The sequence below is a fragment of the Strongylocentrotus purpuratus genome, unplaced genomic scaffold (assembly GCF_000002235.5).
Source record: "Strongylocentrotus purpuratus isolate Spur 01 unplaced genomic scaffold, Spur_5.0 spur5_scaffold_21, whole genome shotgun sequence".
NCBI classification, from domain to species: Eukaryota; Metazoa; Echinodermata; class Echinoidea; order Camarodonta; family Strongylocentrotidae; genus Strongylocentrotus; species Strongylocentrotus purpuratus.
The window spans coordinates 21,935,686-21,958,767 of record NW_022145607.1 but is presented as its reverse complement, the minus strand read 5'-3'; the positions used below and the strand labels follow the sequence as shown (position 1 = coordinate 21,958,767).

The window sequence follows — 23,082 nt, the reverse complement described above, 5'->3', positions numbered from 1 at the left end:
GACACTAATGATGCGTATGACGTAGCCTTGAATCGAGACTTTCACACGCACAATAAGCTTCCTACCTCCTTGGTTTGTTCGAGGTTTAAACATTTACATCCAACATTGAAAATGGAGATTGTTATCTGACGGGTAACCACATGCGTATAGTCACGATTTTCCAAGATGGTTGACGCCTCTTGTCAGAATATAAACTTGGGTTCATGAGTTTCCCAAGCGAATGAAGCATACGAGGACAATTTGTTACATTATTTTTTATTTTAGTGACAGAGTGCGTATGTAGTATTCTTTTCAAATAGCCCTTTCGATTTAATTTTGTCAAAACTAGATTCGGTAAGGAATATGCAAAGAGACTACTGAGCTGCCAGAAAATGGGGTGACTGTTACCTGAATCTGACTGAGGTTGGGGGGGGGGGGTTGTATCTTAAACGAGAGTCGTGCGATGATGAACAGTAATGAGGGGGGGGGGATAAGATAGCATAAGAAGGGGGTGGAGGGAGGAAGAGGAGGTGGAGGAGGAAGAAGAAGAGGAGGAAAGGTAGGGAGTCGGGATAATAGGAAGGACGAGGGATGATAATGATTGGTAAACCGAGAGAAAAATAAGCCGAGAGGGTGATAGGTAAATCTTCTACTCTTAAATGTAGCGTTTTATATGTTCTGAGAGGGAGAGAGAGAGAGAGAGAGAGAGAGAGAGAGAGAGAGAGAGAGAGAGAGAGAGAATGAATGAGAGAATGAGAAAGAGATAGGGATGCATCCAAAGGGGCGATGTGAGGGGGGGGGGGTGTCTCATTGAAATCTAAATGCCCCGTTAGTTCACGTTTTAAACGTTGATGGCGGAGTTCTATAATTCCCCTTCAGTCAAAGTCAAGTTCATCCCTGGTTTGCCAGGCTCGTAAGATGTGGGGGGGGGGGGGGGAGAATTGTCAGACAATTTGACTGGTACAAGCGTGCAAGCGAACATGTTTGTATTTATTTACATATATTATCTTTACTTGCTTGTCAGAAAAAGCGTTCACGTAAAAAGAAGATTACCTCTGTTCGTTTGTTTGTTTGGAGGAAGGGATGTTTATTTAGAGGCTTGTCAGAGAATTTCGGACGATTGAAGAAAAATAAAGATTTCCGATCATGCGCGCAATACCTCGCACTCACCCCCCCCCCCCCCCTCTCCCTTCAAAAAGCTTTGAGAGATGCCATGACTTTTTAATACAGCTTATCTATCTCATCAAAATAATAAATTTTACGAACCTAAAGTGAACGGTCCAAAGCGAAATCCTAAGAGCATTTGGCAGGGCATTTTTAACAGAGAATTAAAAAGCAAGGGTAGGGGTAAATATCAAAATAACGCACAATTCATAATGATCATGGCCCGACTGGAAATGGCGGTATCCGGATGATTTGATTCTGAAAAAGTAAAGAAGCCTATAATAACTTGATTTTATATTTCATTCTCCGGTGTCATGTGCCCTATGTAAACAAAATCTACCCCAAACACTATCAAGAAGGCAAAAAGAGAGAAAGAAAGAAAGAAAGAAAAACAAAGAAAGAAATAATTTCATGTCGCCGCTTATTCTAACATACTCGGACCGCAAAGCGTTCTCCTATTCTTTTCCTCGCTATAAATAGAAACAGTTACTTAAAGTGTTATTATATACGTCAACAATGGCCACAGGTGCTCAACAGAAGCAAGTGTCTTTCTCGTTTCATCCCTTTGTGAGCCAGGTAAACAATTAACCGAGGTCCTAAACAGTAGCACCCGTTTGTAGCACCAAAAATTACCAGTGCGAGACACGTTAACAGCACATAGTTTACCCGCGTTACATAGCAACTACAGAGCGGGCAGGTAATCGGCTGGTATTTCTAGTGCCCACCCTCCCTTAACCCTGGTCTCGCAAGGTTAATATTCGATATCAAAACATATATTTTTACGAAATTCTTCCTTACTTATGATGAAATAATATGTAAACATATTAAAGAAAGCAATTTAATGTATTGGAAAGTGATTTTTTGTTATAAGATTTGTAACCTATTTTTGAGTATGTTTAATGCTAGGAGAGGGAGGTGAAAAGTTAGAAGAGATCACAATACACAGACGGTACGGACCCTATCCCATCCGTGGTGTGTAGGCAAGCGTGAAGAAGTATTACCCCTCATTTAATGAGGAATTCAAGGGATACTCGTCATGATTTAATTATCCGTGGAAGACGTTATATCGACTACCAATCGTCATTCTAACTTAATTTTGGAATTAATCAACCTTGGAGAAACTGGAAGGAATATAGTGTGAGCCAGATTAACTGAATCATCAAAACAAGCAATAATTTCTTCAACGAAACAACAGATTTGTAGCTGCGACGAACAAGCGAACGCTCGTCCGGTCGCGGTCTATGACGTTTTCGGAGCTGGTTTCGAGGTTTGTTTGAAACTCATCCACTCAAGTTGGATCTCAAATTGATATCATGAATACATAACCATGTAATACTTTATTAAGGAATAAATAAAATAGTCGGGACAGATTGATGGTTTTCGCGAAAACGATGCCTGTGAAGGGGCACTCGTACGCCCAGTCGAAATCAGCTCCAGTCAAGTCGCATGAAGCCGTCAACGATATTTACCGTACCGCGGCGGCGGGCGGACACTTCCCGGAGTTCTGGCGGTGAAAGAGGATGGCGTACTCCATACCAAGCCCCTGCCGCTGAAGTCGCATCAAGGTCTACAAATTCTTGCACGATCAGGCAGCCATTATAACTGCGCCTCACCGGCGAGGGAAGATGTTTTTCATGATAATTATGCCCGAAGAACAAAACAGCTGAATGAACAAGGTTATAATTCTGTAAATCATAAACCTTATCAGGTTTTAGGAGGACCAGTTGTTCTGGATGAAAAACAGCTAATTCTCTCGGCGCTAGGTCAACTCAAACAGAATGTAAGTACTATCAACTTTCCCCCTTAATCCATATTCTCTCTTGAAATAAATATACGCTTAGTTTGTTCTCTAATAAACAGTGAAACAGGTCAAAATGAATGAGTATAATTTATATTTAATCTAACAGACACATGCAATTGATACTGAAAATGAAGGAACAGCAAAAATATGATTTTTCAAAGTTTACTCCTTGCAGGATTCTAATGAATTAGAGTTTTTATATATTAAAGAACGAACCAAAATGAGTAATAAAACCTTAAATCAGTGGTCCCAGTGGTCATCATTTTACCTATATAAAGCTCCACTAAAGTCACCCAGCCAGCAGTGGCTTACAATGTTCATAGATCAGTTAGAACAAGAGGCTTACTCCTGAAGATGACAAGGTTTTTTCAACTCATTTCTTTTCTCCTATTTAATGCGAGTACACTACTTGTTAATAATTGTATCGTAGTAAAGTTACCACACTTTTATAAATATATATTCATTATGATTATTATGCATAATGCATATATTGTTTGTCAGTTTCTGGTGCAAAGGGAAGCAAGCTGGATTTCAGCAAACAAAACACTAGTCATGGTAAACATTAGCTATTTTTTGGCAGTTAAAAAAAATTATTTAGCATTCTCAGAGGATGGTTATTCAATCATATAGAATCATCATGTCATGTTAATTGATAATAAATAAATTAAATAATTGCCTGTAATAAATTTTTATGTTTCTTTCCAGAACTCATCTGCATCCAAGTCAAAGGGTGTGTCCAGTGAGAAGGAGGATGACCAGAGCAAAGATGGTCAAGGTGGAGATGGGGCGGAGGAGAACCCTGCTGCGGTCAAGCCGTATAAGTTTGTGGTCAGGAGGAACAACAACAGCCATAAGTCTCTTCATAAGGAGGTGTCTACTGGCAGGTGAGTACTGTTGTACAGCACATGGAAGTGTGGTAGTTAAGAACCCATTGCACTAGTCGTGTAAGAGTAGGGGGAAACCCCGGTGTAATGGTCCACCTGCATACCCAACCAGGCCGAGTATACGGCATCTGCAAGAATCTTCAGTATTGAAGGAAGCAGATTATCTTGAAGAAGAAGAAGATATAGTCGGTCATTCACTTGACTGACTCTCAAAGGGTTGAGGGTTTGAATCCCAGCCTGGCGTTAACAACTTTTGGCAAGACACTCGGCATTTGCCACTCTCCACCCAGGTGTTAATGGGTACCAGATATGCTTGTGCGGTACATATTTCGCCCCTTCGGCTATAATTGGGTTAATAATGTTGTATAGCTTCAGGAGCATCACAGCATGATGGACATGTGCATTAACAAGAAGCCGCCATTGTTATAATAATTATTATTAATTTATACGCTTTGCTACTTTTCTTGCACTAAGCAAATTAATACTTCTAACTTAAATTAGGAACCAGCGCAACACAATACCTAACCCTGATCTTGGGTAATAATATCGAAAGCAATCTTGAAGCAAATGGGGACATTATTACATCATACCATTCTGTTTAATGTGCTATACTATACTGGAATGTAACATAATATTAACTGATAGTATTTTTTTCCTATTCTTTTACCAGAGTGATGGTGAAATGTGCTAAACTGGGTCATGGGGTCTTCACAATGATCAGAGAGCAAGAGGAACTAAGGGTAAGTTTCTCCTTTTTTTGTCATAAAAAGTTAATTGGCATCCAGAAAGTTAAAAAAAAATTGTTTGATATACCCTGTACATTGTACCCATTGAAATTTTGACCAATAATACTGTCTGTCTAGAGCCAGAATGCATTGAATCATATCATTTTACACAAAGTTATGGCTCCTCTAGCTTCATTTCAAATGATTGTTCCTGTACAACATTTATCATAGATGATATTATTTAAGTTCTGAATGATTGTTCTCCTACAACATTTCTCATAATTGATTTTTTTTTTTCATTTCAAATGATTGTTCCAGTTCAACATTTTTTTCCCTCATGGTTGATATTTTAATTTCAAATGATTGTTCCTGTATAACATTTATCATACATTGTTCCAGTACAATATTTCTTGTAGATGATATTATTTGATTTTTAGTGATTGTTCCCGTACAACATTTATCATGGATTGTTATGTTCCCATACAAATTTTTGATAGATGATATCATTTAAATTCTGAATGATTGTTCCCGTACAACATTTATCATAGATGATATTTTAATGTCAAATGATCGTTCCCGATATATAGGTGAATGCAGAACACAATGAGAGAAGGAGAAAAGAAGAACAAAGGAAGACAGAATGGCAACCAGCTGTTGTCGTAGTATCAGATGGAGAAGAAACAGATGAAGAGCTGGAGAAAGAAGAAAGTCTTAGGTATGCTTAAAGTCCCACTGCGCTACTTATAGCTACTTGCGCCCTCTATATAGCAAACAATGCCTAATCGGTGACCGTTGGTCACCCATGGTCCCCTTTTTCTTATGTTTATTGAGAGCTGATTTGATGAGATCACCACCTGTCAGTGACCATGCAGGGAGGTCTAATCCCTCCTGGCCAAACTAGTGCTGATAGGCTTTAAAGCCTTTACTTTTGCAAGGATTTTGTTTTGCAAAGTTGTAGAATTGGGGTAGGGACACTAATCTAACAACAGCAATTACATGAAATTAAGCTGGCAATGCATGTGCAACCATGTAATGTAAACATAGCCTCTGATCATGCACAATTGTCTTGTGTCATTGTCATTTGGAAATGGATGTATGCTATTCAGCTTAATGGATAATATCTTATTTTAGATTTGAATTTCATGAAGTAAATTAAACTTGTTGACAATCCTGTCATGTAATAATTCGTTTTATAATGTATAATATCTTTCATTAAAGATGATAATCATGTTTGTCATGTTTAATGTGTTTCTATGTTTGTATTTCAGTGTTTATATGGCTCAGGGGGCAGAGAGCAGAAAAGAAGTGTCTTTTGCATTGTAAGTATAGTCATGATCGTAGGTAAATAAGGTGGTGTGACATACTGTCCCCCTTCCCCTCAAGAATTTTGAAAATGCCACTGTAAGGGCTATGTTGACCTTATATCTAAGGAGTGAGGTGTCTTATTAATGTTTATGATAAACATTTTCATTATAAACTTTCAAAATTGTTGTTAATTTGCAAATTGTTCCGGTCAAGATACTGTACATGTTGCAACATTTTAAAAACATCCTTATTAATTGTCCATGTGATATGAGAAAATTGTTACACTTCTCTACGTTCATTCGCTCTCCACATATGATATATAATGTGCAATATGCTCTTAACAAATTGATATAATTTTTTGTTGTATTTGTTTATTACAAGCCTCAGCTCAATATAAATGGCCTAAAACTGGTGAAATTTGTATTACAAATTTGTACCCATATGAGTAAACATTAAATTGTAGATATGTGATGTAAGCTAGCTAGGTATCAAATTCTTCCAACATTTCTTCTCTTTTAAAAAACATCCTTGATTCTTGTCCATGTGATATTAGGAAATGTTCACACTCCCCTATGTTCATTCACTCTCTACATATTATATATAATGTGCAATATACTATGCACTCAACAAATCGATTTTTTTGTTGTATTAGTTTATTACAAGCCTCAGCTCAAAAGTTTGTATTACAAGTTGGAACCCATAAAGTATACATTAAATTGTAGATATGTGATTTAAGTTATCCAGGTATCAAATGCTTCCAACATTTCTTCTATACACAGCGATGCAGCAAGTACTACAGCCCCTGACAACCTGACAACAGAGCAGGGTGATGCAACTCGTCTCTCCACCGCCGCCATGACAACCACTGCCATGGCAACAACACCATCCAAATCCATCCTGAGCGGGGCGTCGTCACCCACCAAGAGGAGGCGGAACAAGCGACTGGTGGAGCCGGCACGCCCTTACACTCCCTGCCATACCAACATCAATATTGATCCGGAAGGAGATGAAACGGACAAGTAAGGCTTGTTAATGATAATCAATAATGATGATAATATGGTCTTTTTTTCTATCCAATGTACAAAGTATATAGGTTTGCTTGGACAAAATATTTGTTTCGGTACTTGAGCATAATTGATATATATGTAAAGTTCAATTGAGGACATTATTTTGTTGTTCTGATGGCATTAAACAGAAGATCCTTATATTTTCACTGTCATGCTTGCAAGTTCAGTCAAACAATTTCATAGTGCTTGGACGAAATCCTTGTATGATCAATTTACATAAAAACTGTATGAGGTACAATCCAGGCATTTGTTTCGTTCTGATGACATTAACATTGAGAAGTCTTTAACGGAAGACCATCTTGTTTTGATCGATACAGGAAAGCCATATTTCGTCAGATGTGTGCCGTGAACTGGATCCTGGAAGCCATGATGATAGAGCCCCCTGCCGCCATGGAAGCCATCAGTAAATGCTGGAAGATCAAATACAGGTAGGAGCCAATCTTTGTGAACTGAACCCTACAGTGATAATCACATGTGACATGGTATACTGCCTCTAAAATTTACCATGGCAACATTGAAACCTTTAACATGTTTAATAGCAAATGGCAAGTGAAGGTTAAAAAAGAAAGAAAAAGTGCCCCTATTGAAGTCTTGTACTGTTATGTGTATCATAAAATACAGAATTTCATACACTAACCAAATTCTTTTCTTCAATCGTGGACCTCCCGTATATCTTTGATGAAATGCTGCCTGTTTAATGTTTAATAGCAAATGGCAAGTGAAGGTTAAAAAAGAAAGAAAAAGTGCCCCTATTGAAGTCTTATACTGTTTTGTGTATCATAAAATACAGAATTTCATACACTAACCAAAATCTTTTCTTCAATCGTGGACCTCCCGTATATCTTTGATGAAATGCTGCCTAGACTAGTTGTTGCCAGAACATATATATGTTAGAATATCGAAACACATACATGTACATCTCTATGTGTATATTATTCATTCAAAGATTTAGTTAGAATTTCACTAACTTCTTATGTTGTTTTTTTGTGTGTGTAGGGATATGGAGAACAGATCATTTTGTAAGACCACTATTCAGAGATTGAGGAAAGATAAGGCGTTGGACACGAGGTGGAATGCGTTCATATCAGCTGAGGGTGCGGGTCATCTGGTAAGAATCATTATATTGTGTTCACATGTGATCATGTTGCTCTTCCCTAAAGTGCCCCACGCTTTCCTCTTGTAGTAAATTAGACCATGTACAATATTTGTTAATGTTACTTTGGCAGCTTTAGTACGTAGAATATATTAGCGCCACAGCTGATAGATATTTAATGTCCTCTCCGAGAGACAGAACGGACGTAGTGTTTTTTACCGTAACATAGCCTGCATGTATGAGACATGGGAGGAGCATTTTAACACAAAACATAGGTTCGTTCATCTGCTTGGGTTGGATTTGAACCCATGACTTTGATTTGATAGACAGGCGCTTCTACTGACTGAGCTATCTTGTCTCCCTCCGGTTGATAGCTTTTTTAAATGTTGAATAAATGCATAAGTAGTTTAGATCTTAAAGCAAAGCTTGCATGATTATTAGCATGTTTGTAATATTTCATTGCCTATTCCTCATTGTATTGTTCTTCAATTGCACGTGCCTGAATCATGGATCAACAAATTAAGTCCTATAAGTTTATAATAATAGTAATAATGTAAAATATTTAGGAATGCTAAATATATATATATATATATATATATATATATATATATCTGTGGCATGTTGATTCTCCCTCGTGATATATTTATCGTCACCATTATACAACATTCCCCTTTTAGTGATATATATGTGTGGCATGTACTTTCCCCTCATACTATATGTTTACAGTATTGTCATTATTATTATTATACGTCATTCCCTTCTTCACCCCTCTCCCCCTGCTGCCCCCTCCTCAGGCTGGCTTGCCTAGTGTATTCCAGGTAAAACATGTTTTATGCTGTGAATGTGTTTGTACTAACTAGTACCGGTACATGTAGTGTGTCATTTGCATGAAACTAATACTATCACATTGCATGCTGTTGAAAGTTAATTCTCTAGAAAAATGAAAGACTGTCAATTTCCTGCATGTAAAACATCTTCTTTTTGCTAAGAATTTTGTCATCTTTTTATTTACATGTAGATGTTCTTTCTTTTCCGGTCAATTGAATACATGGTAAAGGATGTGTGGAAAACTTCCAAGACTGTCAACTTCTTGCATGTAAAACGTCTTCTTTTTTTTGCTAAGAATTGATGGTTTGTTACGGAAGGTTGAGAAAATTACAATGCAAAGAAATTCAGCTAGTTGGGAAAGCTTTTGGCAAGATTCAGACAAAAAGTTAGCACATATTAAGGCTATTCAAGTGCGTACAATTTCATTCATGGTCACAACTTGCTATGATTATGAGAAGGGAAGCCATTTTGATTGATTTTGTGTTTTGTTTCAAGCACTGGAAAGGTAAATAAAGAAAAGAAGTGTTTCCATTCCATGTGCCAAGTACAAGAAAATTTGTGTGGGGTTGTAACATACATGATGTATGTATGTCTTTGTTTTGGTAATCTGTTTGACCATAAATGTAGGACTTTGCACATTATATGTACACTTCTCTTTAGCATGTCTACCTATAAATGTTTTATTGTGTGCTTCTTGCGGTTGGGAAAACACATCCTTTTCTTTTTAAGATTAGTTTTTATCGCATGCATCTGACAACATTAAATTGCTAATGGGTTGGATTTATGATGATTATGGTGATTATGGTGATTTATAAGTGATCAATCAAATAGTCTTGGTCTGAAATTTCTCTTAATTTTTTTGCTTGCATGCACCCTTTCATCTAAGAACTCTTGTCATTTTTGTACGAACCTTATCACTTATATTAACTGAATTGTTTTGAACTTTTCTTTTGGGGGTATTTTTCTCTGACATTTCACATTACATTTTTTGCTTAAACAATTGTTGAAAAAAAATGTCCCTTAATCTCAAAAGCAGTTTCCTATTTTTCTAACAGTTCTTGTTTATTTTTTGTTAATGCGATCACTAATATTAACTCACTTGTGATGAATGTCTTTCTGCATACAGTTAATGTCTTAAGACATTGCACATAAAACGTTTGTCTGTAAATTTTTTGATAATGTTACTTATTCTAAGAAGATTTTTTACCCTAAAAATGTATTTAGTTACAGTGAATTTTTTTGCTGATATTGTAAATCAGTGGACTATAATAAACTCAACCCATTTTATTCTTTGTAAAGTCATAAATATGGGTACTGGCCAATGAGTGCAGTAAGGGTCTCAATAACAAACGTAATTGGTTAACCATCCTGACAAAGACCCATATTATTTTCTCCATTAACATTAAAGCCCCTCTGCACTAGTTTGGCCGGGAGGAATTAGACCTCCCTGCATGGCCACTGACAGGTGGTTATCTCATCAAATCAGCTCTCAATTACCATTAAAAAAAAGAGACCAATGGTCACCGATGAGGCATTGTTTGCTATATATATGTAGAGGGCGAATGTAGCTATAAATAGTGCAGTGGGGCTTTAAAACTCAATATTCTACAACATTTAAGTCACTCTATTTATCTTTCATGTATTTATTTTTTCACAGAAATCTCGCTCTCCTGCAAGGGGCTTGCTGTCTACTCAAAACTCAGGATTTACGAGAACGCTGCGTCGTCTGTCGGCAAACAGCACCGTCAACCGGGCGGCGTCGGCGATGGGTCACAGTTCAGTTGACCAAAGTCCTCTATCACCCAAGGCCGAGGATTCCGCCAGTTCATTCTTAGAGGCTGCTGATAAATGTAAGAAATAACGACGGACATTTTGCAGTTTGTTGTAGCACGGAGGTGTTGTGGTCTTGCGGATAAGTCACCAGACTATAGATCACTAGGTCTGGGGCACTGATTCCCTTTGGCAAGATGTTTCATCTACATTTGCCACAGTCCATCCAGATCTGTACCTGACAGTTTTTAGTATTCTAATTGTGCAGTTACTCTGATGGCTTGACTATAACCGTGGTAATAACATTGAGAGGGCCATGAGCATCAGAGTAATAATAATAAGTGGGGAGGGGTTTCCAAAGTCAGGGTACAGCAGGAGTACATCCATCTCCTCTTTGTTCTGGGTTCTTTAAGCCTTGTGGAAACAGAGCAACTCAGACCTGTAAGTATAGTAGTTGAAATGAGATGAAGATGAAACTGGAAAATATACGATGAGGCAAGGTTATGAAGTGAATGGTAGTTTAGCAGTAACATTTTATATTCATATACTGTACCATGATGGCTATAAAAATCCTTTTGACGACATTGCTGTGCAGTCTTGTCTGATTTTCATCATTGTGCTTTCCTCTCTTCTCACACAGTGGCTGATATTCAAGACAGTGTTTCAATACAGGGCAAGCATGAGGATGGTAGAGGGGACACACCAGGGAAACTGCAAAGGTGAGAGATTGAGCTTAGCATAGATGTACTTACTGTTTACAGGTCGTAACCCTCACAACAGTAAACAAAATAATAATAATAATTGAGAAATATGGCTTAAGATTGTAATTCTTAAAATGACACTAAATTTAATACAAAGAAATGTCCTTCTGTATTTATTTTTCCAATTGCCTTTTCATTTATCAGAAAATATTACATGTAATCTATAGTTTCTATGCTCTGATAATATCTACTAACTTCGGAGTTGTACTTTGAATTGTAATCACTGAATAATTTTATGGTATGTTACTAGCTAATTGTATGGATACATTTATGTCAATGTATATCTTGTTGTCAGAACACACTTCAAGATATTCCAAGCATCTGGACATATTAGTTACTGACTTGAGTACAGTGATAAGCAGTTGAAGTGTGCTAATAATATACATAATTTGTTTGCTGTACATATAATATAACTTTCCCAGTCTTTTAGTATCCATTTTAATATTTACACATATTTCAAGATCTGTGGAAGATATCTATATTATATATCCAGCAAATGAAGAGAAACATATTTTTTCCCTCATAACTCTTATAACTAAAATATTCATCTCTTCCACCATTTAGGTCTCCCTCTGTTTTGAGTGACAGAACAGCAACTCCCTCATCAAAGAGAAGTGGATCAATTGTCAATAAATTATCTGTAAGTATCAAACCTTACCTCGTCAATGGCGCTGCTTTGTGTATTTCACTTCGCTGATACAGAATGATTAGGCTATGAAACTCTTCGTTTTGAATCCATCATGACTGCACATAGATAGTTAGCTGTTGTATAAATACTTACCTGCTGATTTCTGTTTTCTTGTGCAGTTAAAAATGTTTAGCCTTCTCTTAGTAGTGCTCTTTCTCCTTGGTTTCTGCCTTGTGTCTTGAGGAAAGTTTACTCATACCCTTGTAGCCCATTTAAGACAGCATTCCATGGTTTATGGATTAGCAAGTTAACTTTTGATTTATTCCTATCAGCACAGACAAGGAGCAAAATATTTGCACAACATGTGTCAATAATGGGTGCCAAAGAAAATATCATTTGATGCAATAAAATTTGGAAAATGGAAAATACTGTAAGCATTGAAATCTGCAAATTGGCAATGCATGGGAAAGTTTCTACTAATTTATTTTCCACACACATTTGCACATCTTATGAGTTTTGTATGAGGAAGTGCTGCCAATTTACTGAAGAAGAGCTGATTCTTCTCGCCTTGAAAATTTCCTGTCCTTGATGGATCATAAGGGATGGCAGCGGTGGGATATTAACCATTAATGGCAAAATGTATGAACATTTCTTGCACAAAAAATCTCTTGTTTTATGCGAATTAGATATTTTTTAACAGACCAAAAATCATATGGAACATTTTTACTTGAATTCAAAGGGATCCATTGGAAATATGAAATTGATGAAATCATTTTTTGACCTATATTATTAATATTAATATATTTTTTAATAGAAACATGACTTAGAGGAGAAAGACAAGCAAGAAAGACCAAGAGAGAGGCAGGTTAGCACATGGGTGGCCACAACTAATAGAAAACTGCACCGGTCACAAAGGTAAGATAACAGTTTTAATGTACATTCCTAAGGTTCCTATTCAACTATCCAAATGATAAAAGTAGAGTAGATAATGAAGGAAAAATATCCTGAACTTTGTTTTTACTCTTTAGTGTCCTGGATTGGAGATCAAGTAGTCTGATTGATTTGTCTTATCCTTCCAATATGTACAGGCGTATGTCAAATCATCAAAAAATAAATTGGTGTGAAAACATCTTTATTGCTGGCAAAATAATTACAGTTATGGTAATATGATTCAAATACTATGTACTGTATATAAATATATTATATAAAAATGAAAATTCTCAGGTAATAATATTATCATAGCGCTATTTCAGTATTTCCATATGATTTCGATTGAGCTAGTTGTAATTTAAGAACTGTGATATAGAAAAGAAAAAAGTGCCTGGTTGACTGTATCTCTTCTTGATATGAACAGTTTTATATTTTGAACATTTCGTTGTTTTCATATTTGACCTTTGACATTTCCCCTTTCAGTGCTCCGATTAGAAACCAGGAGTTCAAGCCAATCTTTCCAAGCCGGAAGCATCTCTACCTAGCCAAGGAGCTCAGGACTCAGTTTGCAGACGTCACTGAAGACCAAGCACTCATGCTTCACGATAAGCTAGAAGCCATGGAAAAGTGAGTAGCTGAAACTTCTTGCTCTTTGTCTCACATTTGTCTCTTTTTTTTCCTGCTTGGAATGTTTATATTCTTGCCCCTCCTGTTTTTTTACTTCTCCTTCCTCTTTTTCTCTTAAATATTTCTCTCCGACTATTTGTGAGATTCTTCATATCTTGTCCTTATGTGTTCATGCACATGCACTCCATAATTTTGATTATCCTCCTTCATTTCACATGGCCTGTTTGAAAGCATAGAAAAAGAGAAACAGTAAACGTTCACAGTGTATATTAAAGGGAATCGCCCTCCCATTCCTCCCACCCACCCCTAGGATTCTGCTTTCTTGTTTATAAGTTTCTGGACACGCCATGATCTATGAAAACCTGATATATGTTTATTAATGGTTTTCATCTTCTTCTTCTTCTTCATCCACTCTATCGGATATGATATTTACATTTTTGTCTCAGATTATTATGTACACTTTCTTTTCTAGTTTCAAAGAACATTCATTTCCTCATTGGTACAATCTTCTTTCTTTAAAAGTATCTCTGATAATCCCTACTGGGTAATCTTATTTTTCATCTTTTCTCTATTTTGTCTTTTAATCATACCTTTTAAATCATCTCCTCCATTTTAAAGTTGGCTTAAAGTTGTACAAAACTGACTAGCCCTTCTGCAACCATGAAGCTGTATTATGTTTTCTGAGAAAGGCTCTGTGCAACTGTAAAGAAAACATGGGCATTTAAAAATAATTCAATTTTACTTAGCTGATTGTTGCCTGTAGAGGACAGCTACTTATGAATTCCTTCTCTTGTCTGCCTTTTTCAGGAAACGACTTGAAAGGAGCGAGAACAAGTTCCAATCGATCCGCACCAACGTTCACATCAGCTCTCAGCTGGCTCTACTCAAAGAAGCCGGGCAAGACAAAGATGAACTGCTAGCAGAAGAAAATAAACGAAAGAAGAAATTGGAAGATGAAAGCAAATGGTTAGTAAAATGAGCTCTCTTGGTTGAATCAGTGCATTGAATGTTATGATTATTTTGGGGTCTTAAGCATTATTTGTTTTAATCTTACAGAAATTAACAACGTGTAGCATGTGACATATGATACAAGTATAGGAAGATGAAAAACTACACTGTAGATTAAGGTCCCTAATGGGTTGGGTTCATCTCATGTTGAAGCTGCTGTTAGTAGTATAAATATAAAATATGGAGGGGCAAGAACATAAAATTACAAGCAAAACAGAAGGTGCAGGAATCGTCTGTTCCTAACTTTTTTCCTGGCTGCCAGTTCTATCTTACGAAGCTTGAGTCCTGAGATCTTAGGCTAGGTAGAAATGCTTACAGCTTGGAAAGTTAGGCTTGAAAATCCTGGTTATTAAGTGAGCACTAAAAGGAAAGTGTTAAACACTACTTTTCTCTCTAACCATGCCCGCAGGTACCAAGAGTTGGTGCGGAACCTTCCAGCCGATATCAGTAATGACAGACCTTGCATGGCCATCCTGGACAAGCTACAGAGCCTTGGGAAGATTGAGAGTAGGAAAGCAACACCGCAAAAGTTCCTCAATGTCTTAGCTGGTCTCAGGCATTGGGAGATCTGTTCACCAGACATAAGTGCAGCTATAGAGGTAATTCACTTATATATTTTATTTCCAAGATGATAACAATACATAGAAAACATAATTAAACAGAGTTTTGAAGTGGTACAACATATGCTTCTGCAACAATCTCCACAGTCACCTTCCTACACTACCGAATTCTTAATTTTAACCCTAACTTTAAATGTAGCCTAAACTAAAGCCCTAATAGTATACTATTGATGACATAAATCTCAGAGCAAATGTTAGATCACCTTATCTGTTAGATAACATGTCCATAGAATTATAGGCTTCATTGTTATGTTTGCTTCCTTATAGAGTGAACTTTCTCTTTCAAATGATCAAATAGTAAATTTATCCTTAAATGTGGGTGAGAATGTTTATTTTTTTTTGTTATATCCCAAAATGATATGACAGGTTGAGGGAAGGCAGGGTGGGCAGTGAGGGTAAAGCACATTCAACATCAGCTTCCCTATCCCTTCTTACTATTTATATACATATCTAGTATCATTCATGATTTACACGTACAGTTTGTAGTAATCTTTATTCTCTGTCTCTTTCACAGTTTGTTCGAGAGAAGGTTGTTGGGATGGCTGTAGAGGAGTTTGAGGCCTGGTACCAGGCTGAGATGCCCAACATCGCTCGATCCAAGAGTGCCCCACCTGCTACGACATGATCTCATCATTCAAGGAATAAAGATTTGCCCTCCCCCCTCCTTCCTTCTCACCTTGGAGCAGATTTGAAGCATGAAGTTTGTCTCATTGGCATTTGATATCAAATTAGAAACTCTTGTGACTTGACACTTTGATCATCAATCATAAAAGATGATCCTCTTCATAGCAAGAAAATTCATAATAATTGAAAAATTCAGTATTGTGAATCATAATTTACAGCATGGAACTTCTGATAACCTTGACCATTCGCAAAATTGATCCACTTTTGGGGTTTAACAGTAATCAGAAGCGGATTCAAAAGAAGTGACACTACTGCCCAACTGGAAATAGAATGGAAGACAAAGATAGATTTCTGTAAATGGAAATTATGTAATTATTTATCTGCATTTTGAGAAATCAGAGAAAATTGCAAAATCTGGACCACTTTTAGAATTCATCTAAATTTCTAGTTTTACAGTATTTAGAAGGAGAAATAGTGTTTGCCCAACTTCCAATTGAGAAGCAACAAAGTAGAGAATTCTAGAAATGGATGTTCAGCCATTTTGTATCTGCAGTGTGGGGACACCAGGAAGTATTTGAGAATCAAAGAGTGCCTTTGGAAATATCCTTCTTCTGTTTGAACTTCTAAGATGAGGGGTGAAAAAAATCCCTTGTTCTTCTATAGTGCAATGATATAGTGAGGACCAGAGAGGTGTTATTGATCTCATTACGTCTTTGGATTTTGACATGCGTGTATATGATATATCTACTGTTATACATGAAAAGAATCATGTGAAGTAGAAAGATCATGTGACAGTAAATATTCTTACTGATGCATAAACCTAATGGTATTAAATTTCACCTTTAATTCAACTTGTAGCAAAAAGAGAAGAAGAAATAATCATAATCGTGTTATCTAAACTGAAAATTGAAAACTGAAATGTGTGAATTTGCAAATGATGGTGCATTATCTGAATTTTCAATCAAAATGTAATATATCATATGAATGTGGATCAGAAAGGACTTCTGGGTATGAACATACTGCAAAGGCAAGTGTTTCTTTTCTTGATCAAAGACCAAAGTATATCAGACAGAAGAGTGTTTATAAATTTCTTTTGATAGTAATGGTAACCAAAAAAATAATATTAAAAGAGATCTTTTTTATAATGCTGAAGTTAAAACAGGGTATAGTATGTTTTATACAACACCTACGTGGATCCTTGTCATTTGATTGGACAATTGTTGGTCACATGATATTCAATAGATGGTATATTGCACGGTCGTGCATTTTTGGTTATATGCGCCGTGCATTTTTGGTTATATGCAGACTGCGTACCTCTCTGCTGCATGTGCGCGTATCCCTGCGTGTACCTGACGCGAAGGCAATCTGCATGTAATCGAGATCGAGAAGGCTCGACTCCAACTTTAATTTATCTTTATAAGGAGTAAAGCAAAATTTGTTGATTAACGTTCTATTAGGTCTTCTTCGATGTTGTATAAAGCAAATAATGAATGTTTTTCATTCGTTTAATAGTGCAAATATGTTCATTCGTTGAAAGATTAACGTTAATTCTATTCAACTCGGCTGACGCCTCGTTGAATAGAATGTTAATCTTTCAACTCATGAACATATTCGCACTATTGAACTCATAACCATTCATTATTTGTATAATAAATGATGCACCTTAAATCTAGTTTTTTTTTTTTTGTAAGTAAAAGTAATATTTTCTCATGTCTTTTTCTGTACAGACACAAGAGTTCATCATGCTAAAGAGAATCGTATTTTTATTAAAAATTGTAAACTCCATCATCATGTTTCTTTAAAAGTATATATATATATCACCTTTAATATATGAAAGGTCCAATTATTGGAAAGCTGTATGCTGATTTGAAACGTGTGCTAAGACACTTTTAAAAGTGCAGTACAAGAGTCTGTCACATAAGGTTTACTGTAAGCTAGTTTTCTATATGATACACTTCCAAACAGGGTTTACGCTGAATATAAGACAATTATGCAAGCTGAAAAACTGAGTAGTAGTCGAGTAAAGAGAGACAGATTTGCTCTTGGTGTAAGGGGTTATAGGTTGATTTTATACTTGCTACCTATACACAATTTATTATTTTCAGATAATTGGTACACTTGAATGATGTGCAGAATGGCATTATAGTTATACTTATAAATCAAGGCATTGGTATAAGGAAACATTACCAACTTAACCACATGCTTTCCAGTATAAATATATGCAATGATATGAACAAGATTTGCTGCTCTTAGAAGCAATTTTTTAGGATTTTTCAGTGGTAATAAATCAATTTTTGCAACGCTTGGCACCTTGAAGTTGGTTTTAATAAGAATTTAATCATGCTTTCCATTTTGAAATGCAATTTTTTTTCTACTTTTATAGAAACATTTTTTTCTTATATAATAAAGGAACAGAGCTATTAAAACAAAAAACAAATGAATATCTTGTCTCTCTTAGAGCCTGAAGGGCATTATAATAGCCTTATTGCTCTCAATCAACATACAATACATGTATGTACTATTTTTCTGTTACATTTAAAAAAAGAGAAAGTATACCTGTACAAATATTTGTTATACTAATGCAACTACTAGTACCATTGTTTTACTTTTTACAATTTTAAAGATCAAATATTTATGCAGATTTAGATACATATCGAGTATTCTTGGTTAACATATCAATTAAGCTACTTTCCTTTTTTGTTGTGTAACAAGGAAAAAAAAGGATCATTTACTGTTCACTGCACAACTCAAATGTATATCATCAAGGTGAGATGACATTCTCCCCGTTGGAATTGAATGTGAGGGATATTCTAATTCCTCTTAACTCTCTTCATCTGCTACGGATTGAAGTCCTTGACTGCCACATTATTGGGATGATATGTATATGTGACAAAAGACAATTTAGGCAAAACTACATTTTCTCTTTTGGTTTAAAGAGCGCCACTTATGTTGGCTTGTTTCAGCTACATGTACATGCAGTAGGGAGAGTTGTGGAGGTCCACTATGTGTCTCATTAGTTGTTGAAAGCTAGCTGGTAATGAGTTAACTGTATAGTGATTGAAGATGTACTGTATGTACATTATATTTTCAAGTATGGCAGAGTTTTAGTAAATCTAAGGAGTAAATACATGTGTGTGTGTATATATATTGTTTATTTTGAAATGGCTTCCAAGAAAAGAATCTAGTCGACCAAATCAAAGAGTTTTTTCTCCAGGAATGTACAGATGTGCACCTTCTATGCAATAAGTGTGAACTTATCACTGATTGATTGCGGAGAGTGTGCCTGCACTTGTAAATTTTTGAATATTAAACCTCTGAAGGATAACATTGTGCCTCTCACCTTAGGCTTCTATGAGTATAGTTGTAGGAATCAGTGGCAGAGAATGAATAGTTTAAAGTTGATTTGGGACCATCATGCTTACCGTACTAAAAGTGCTTCTGATTCAGAAAATGATGAAATGCATACAAATTGAAATTTAATTCAGTGAATTCAGTCTCAGTAGATGAACAGTATTAGGAACATTTTACACAAAATTGAACTCTCCATAGATATTTTCCCTGAACATTATGAATATGATGACAAAGCAACGTCTTTAAACAAAATAGTATGGTCATATTTTGTACATTATTTTAGAGCTGTAATTAAAAATATCTGATTATGGGTTAGGGTTTTTTCTCAGCAGAGATATAGTACATACTAGAGTTAATTTGCAACTACTTAATTTTTTTTTCTTGAAAGGGGGGGGGGGATGTTAATGTTCATTTTCACCAATATTCTATTCTTGAGATAACAAATGAATCAATGTCAGTTTTGTAGGTAACTCAATCTCCATAATTCTTTGCAATATAATAATTACAGTTTGGAGTTGATGTGAAATCACGTTTGTTGTGATCAAAATGCTGCACAGAGTTCGGGTAATTGTGTAAATAAAAATTACATATATATCTTTCTCTTTTTTGTCAATATGTAATTATGTAACGGTCTTTCAAATATTGTATCAATAACAGCTTATAAGAAGAAACTATATTGCTAGAAAAGATATTCCATAGGGAAAAAAAGTATATTTTGTAAGTCGTAAAAATGTACATCATGTGGCTTGATCTTTCGCTGTAATTTTTGTGTTCTTCCTTTGATGTACTACAAGGAATCTTATTTTTTTTTGTTCATACATAATTCCTATTTTTTTCATGCTAGAATGATAAGTTGGACAGCTATCACGAAAATAATGACCTTTTCTGTATCTAAAGTCTCCAATTTTTTTGTTTAATTCTGTAATCAATGTGTATCAAATTGTAGCAGAGTAAGTATAGTGGAACAATTAATGTACATGTAGTTTTTTTTAACCTTTGTTTTGATAAATAATCATTTAGGAAAATGTTGGACTTGTACATGTAAATTGTAATAATCATCCAAGTGATCTTTTTTACTTGTGGCTGAAATAAAAACAGGGTCTCTATATAAAGAGGAATTTGCTTTAGTATAACACAATAATATCATTATTTTCTACTTTTGTTCATGTATTTTGTCTGTGATAATATTATAGCTAGCCAAATTGTGAATAAAGTCAATATAGTAATTCTCAAAATGTTCATTCATATAATCCTAAAAAGATGGCATTTACAATTCAAATCATTGTATTATATTCTTTTTGTAATGTGGAGCATAAAAATGGTTATGCATGTGATTCTTATATTAGTATAAGATGCTGTTCTTCTTATGTTTCCTTATTTATGTTTAAACTACTTTGGTTAATATGTAATTGACAGTAAATGTTTAGATTCTGAGACACAAATGTTTATGCAAGAATTGTAATATGATAAATTATTTTTGCAGTTCTTGATTTTGTCTTGTACATGTGTGTAATTTGATTTCACTATTTGATCTATCACTCCATCGGACACCACCAAACACAAATAAATACTTTTGCAAGGAAACATATCACATGTGTCTTTTATCATTTGAATTCATTATGACCATTTCCCTTGACGTATAATTATCATCTTGTGTGTATATCTATTCCCTTTAGACCATGCCCCTTGTTAAGATCAACAGGATAGCCTACTTTTAAGAAACTTGTAGAATCTATTCTCTAGAATAGTTTAATAGTTTTCTCCATCATTCTCTCCTCATCATTCGATCTCGATCATTTTCTTTCTCTCCACCATTCTGTTTATCATTTTCTCAATTTATTCCCTCTCTCCATCATTCTCCCCAGCATTCATTTCATTCTCTTTTCATCATTCTCTCCAGCCCATGAAAATAACATTCTTTAATTTGTTTTGCATTAAACTCTACGCAAAATTTGGGGGCTCTTTTATGACTTTCGGGGGCTATTTTGCCTGAGCCCCCGTGTATTTTTTCCCTGATTCTCTCCATTTTAATTTCCATCGACTCTGTCGATCCATTCTCTCCTTGTCATTCGATCTCTCCTTCAAATGTTTAGATCATCATTCTCTTCTCTCTATCATTCTCTCTTTCATTCGATCTTTCCTTTGATTTTCTCTGATCATCATTGTCTTGGTCTCTCTTCCAACGGCCATATCTCCATTTTCTCAGATAATCATTCTCTCAATATTTTTAATTTCTCCATGATTTTCTCCTTTCTCTATGCGTCAATCGATCTCTCCTTCAATTTCTTTTATTTCTCTCCATTATTTTCTCCATCATTCTCTCCATTATTTCATCCATCATTCTCTCCATTATTTTCTCCATCATTCTCTCCATTATTCTCTCCATCATTCTCTCCATTATTTTCTCCATCATTCTCTCCATTATTTTCTCCATCATTCTCTCCATTATTTTCTCCATCATTCTCTCCATTATTTTCTCCATCATTCTCTCCATTATTTTCTCCATCATTCTCTCCATTATTTTCTCCATCATTCTCTCCATTATTTTCTCCATCATTCTCTCCATTATTTTCTCCATCATTCTCTCCAGTATTTTCTCCATCATTCTCTCCATTATTTCATCCATCATTCTCTCCATTATTTCATCCATCATTCTCTCCATTATTTTCTCCATCATTCTCTCCATTATTTTCTCCATCATTCTCTCCATTATTTTCTCCATCATTCTCTCCATTATTTTCTCCATCATTCTCTCCATTATTTTCTCCATCATTCTCTCCATTATTTTCTCCATCATTCTCTCCAGTATTTTCTCCATCATTCTCTCCATTATTTCATCCATCATTCTCTCCATTATTTCATCCATCATTCTATCCATTATCTCTGATCATAATTGTCTCCAGCATTTTCTCTATCATCTCTTTATCAAACGATTATATCTCCTGTAATTTTTCTGATCATCAACTCTCCTTCATCATTTTATGATAATTATTAACCAGAATATACTTCCAAGCATACAAAGGCGCATGGCTCCAATTGCATTATCTCTATATGATTCTTCCTTTCCTCCGTTTTTTTTCTTTTAACGATTCTCCTCTTCATCATGATTCTTTCCTTTTCTTTGATCTTTATCCACAATACCTCCTTTGAATTCTTGACCAGGCTTCATTTCTTCCCATAATATCACTTATTCCACCATGCATAATATATACTCCCTTCATTTTTTCTTTTGTAATCATATATCATTGATTCTCTCCTATCTCTTTTCATCCATTCTCTCCTGGTCAATGTTCTCTCCATTATTCTATATATTGCTCTCTCTCCCCCCTCTCTCTCTCTCTCTCTCTCTCTCTCCCTCTCTCTCTCTCTTTCTCTTTCTCCCTATCTCCCCCTCTCTCTCTTTCTCTTCCCACCCCCTCTCTTCTTCATTTTACGTCAAGTCTGCCCTTCATCCATAATTATTCTCTTTCTCTTCATCACTTTATTTTATCCTTATTCATCAATATCATCATTATCATTCACCTTTCTTGTTATTAGTGTTCTCTCCATCATCCTTTATCTTCCATCGTCATCATCAGTATGGACCTATTCATTTGTCATTTGTCATTCAGTGGTATGACTCTCCATTATAGTTCATTCGTACTTCATTCTCTCTTTTTTTTTTTTTTTTTCCATTAATGAAAGAAGTATGTCAGTGAGATTTTCCTCAATATTTCTCTATCCCAGTTTCCATTCTCTTTAAAAAAAAAATTGTGTTTGTTTGGTTGTTGTTGTTGTTCTTCTTCTTATTCCCCCACCCCCTAGGGGGAGGTGGGGGGGGGGGGTTAAGGGTTTTAAGGTTAAAACAACACAAAACAAGACGAGTGGCTGTAAAATAAGGCCGAGTTTGAAGACAAAGATACGTCCGCGAGTTTGCA

The 23,082-nt window shown here is 35.6% G+C and overlaps 1 protein-coding gene across 1 annotated transcript; it reads left to right on the top strand.

Annotated features, from left to right (window-relative positions):
• Positions 1 to 830: 830 nt before the first annotated feature.
• LOC764890 (coiled-coil domain-containing protein 60) lies at positions 831 to 16,924 on the top strand. The gene is made up of 18 exons (XM_030994233.1): positions 831 to 892; positions 2,596 to 2,923; positions 3,650 to 3,828; positions 4,499 to 4,568; positions 5,141 to 5,268; positions 5,822 to 5,872; positions 6,638 to 6,877; positions 7,243 to 7,353; positions 7,922 to 8,033; positions 8,813 to 8,836; positions 10,504 to 10,696; positions 11,257 to 11,335; positions 11,942 to 12,017; positions 12,820 to 12,920; positions 13,419 to 13,562; positions 14,370 to 14,528; positions 14,980 to 15,169; positions 15,705 to 16,924. Exons 1-18 carry the CDS (start codon positions 831 to 833, stop codon positions 15,813 to 15,815), a joined length of 2,358 nt encoding a protein of 785 aa, XP_030850093.1. The 3' UTR covers positions 15,816 to 16,924.
• Positions 16,925 to 23,082: the final 6,158 nt, after the last annotated feature.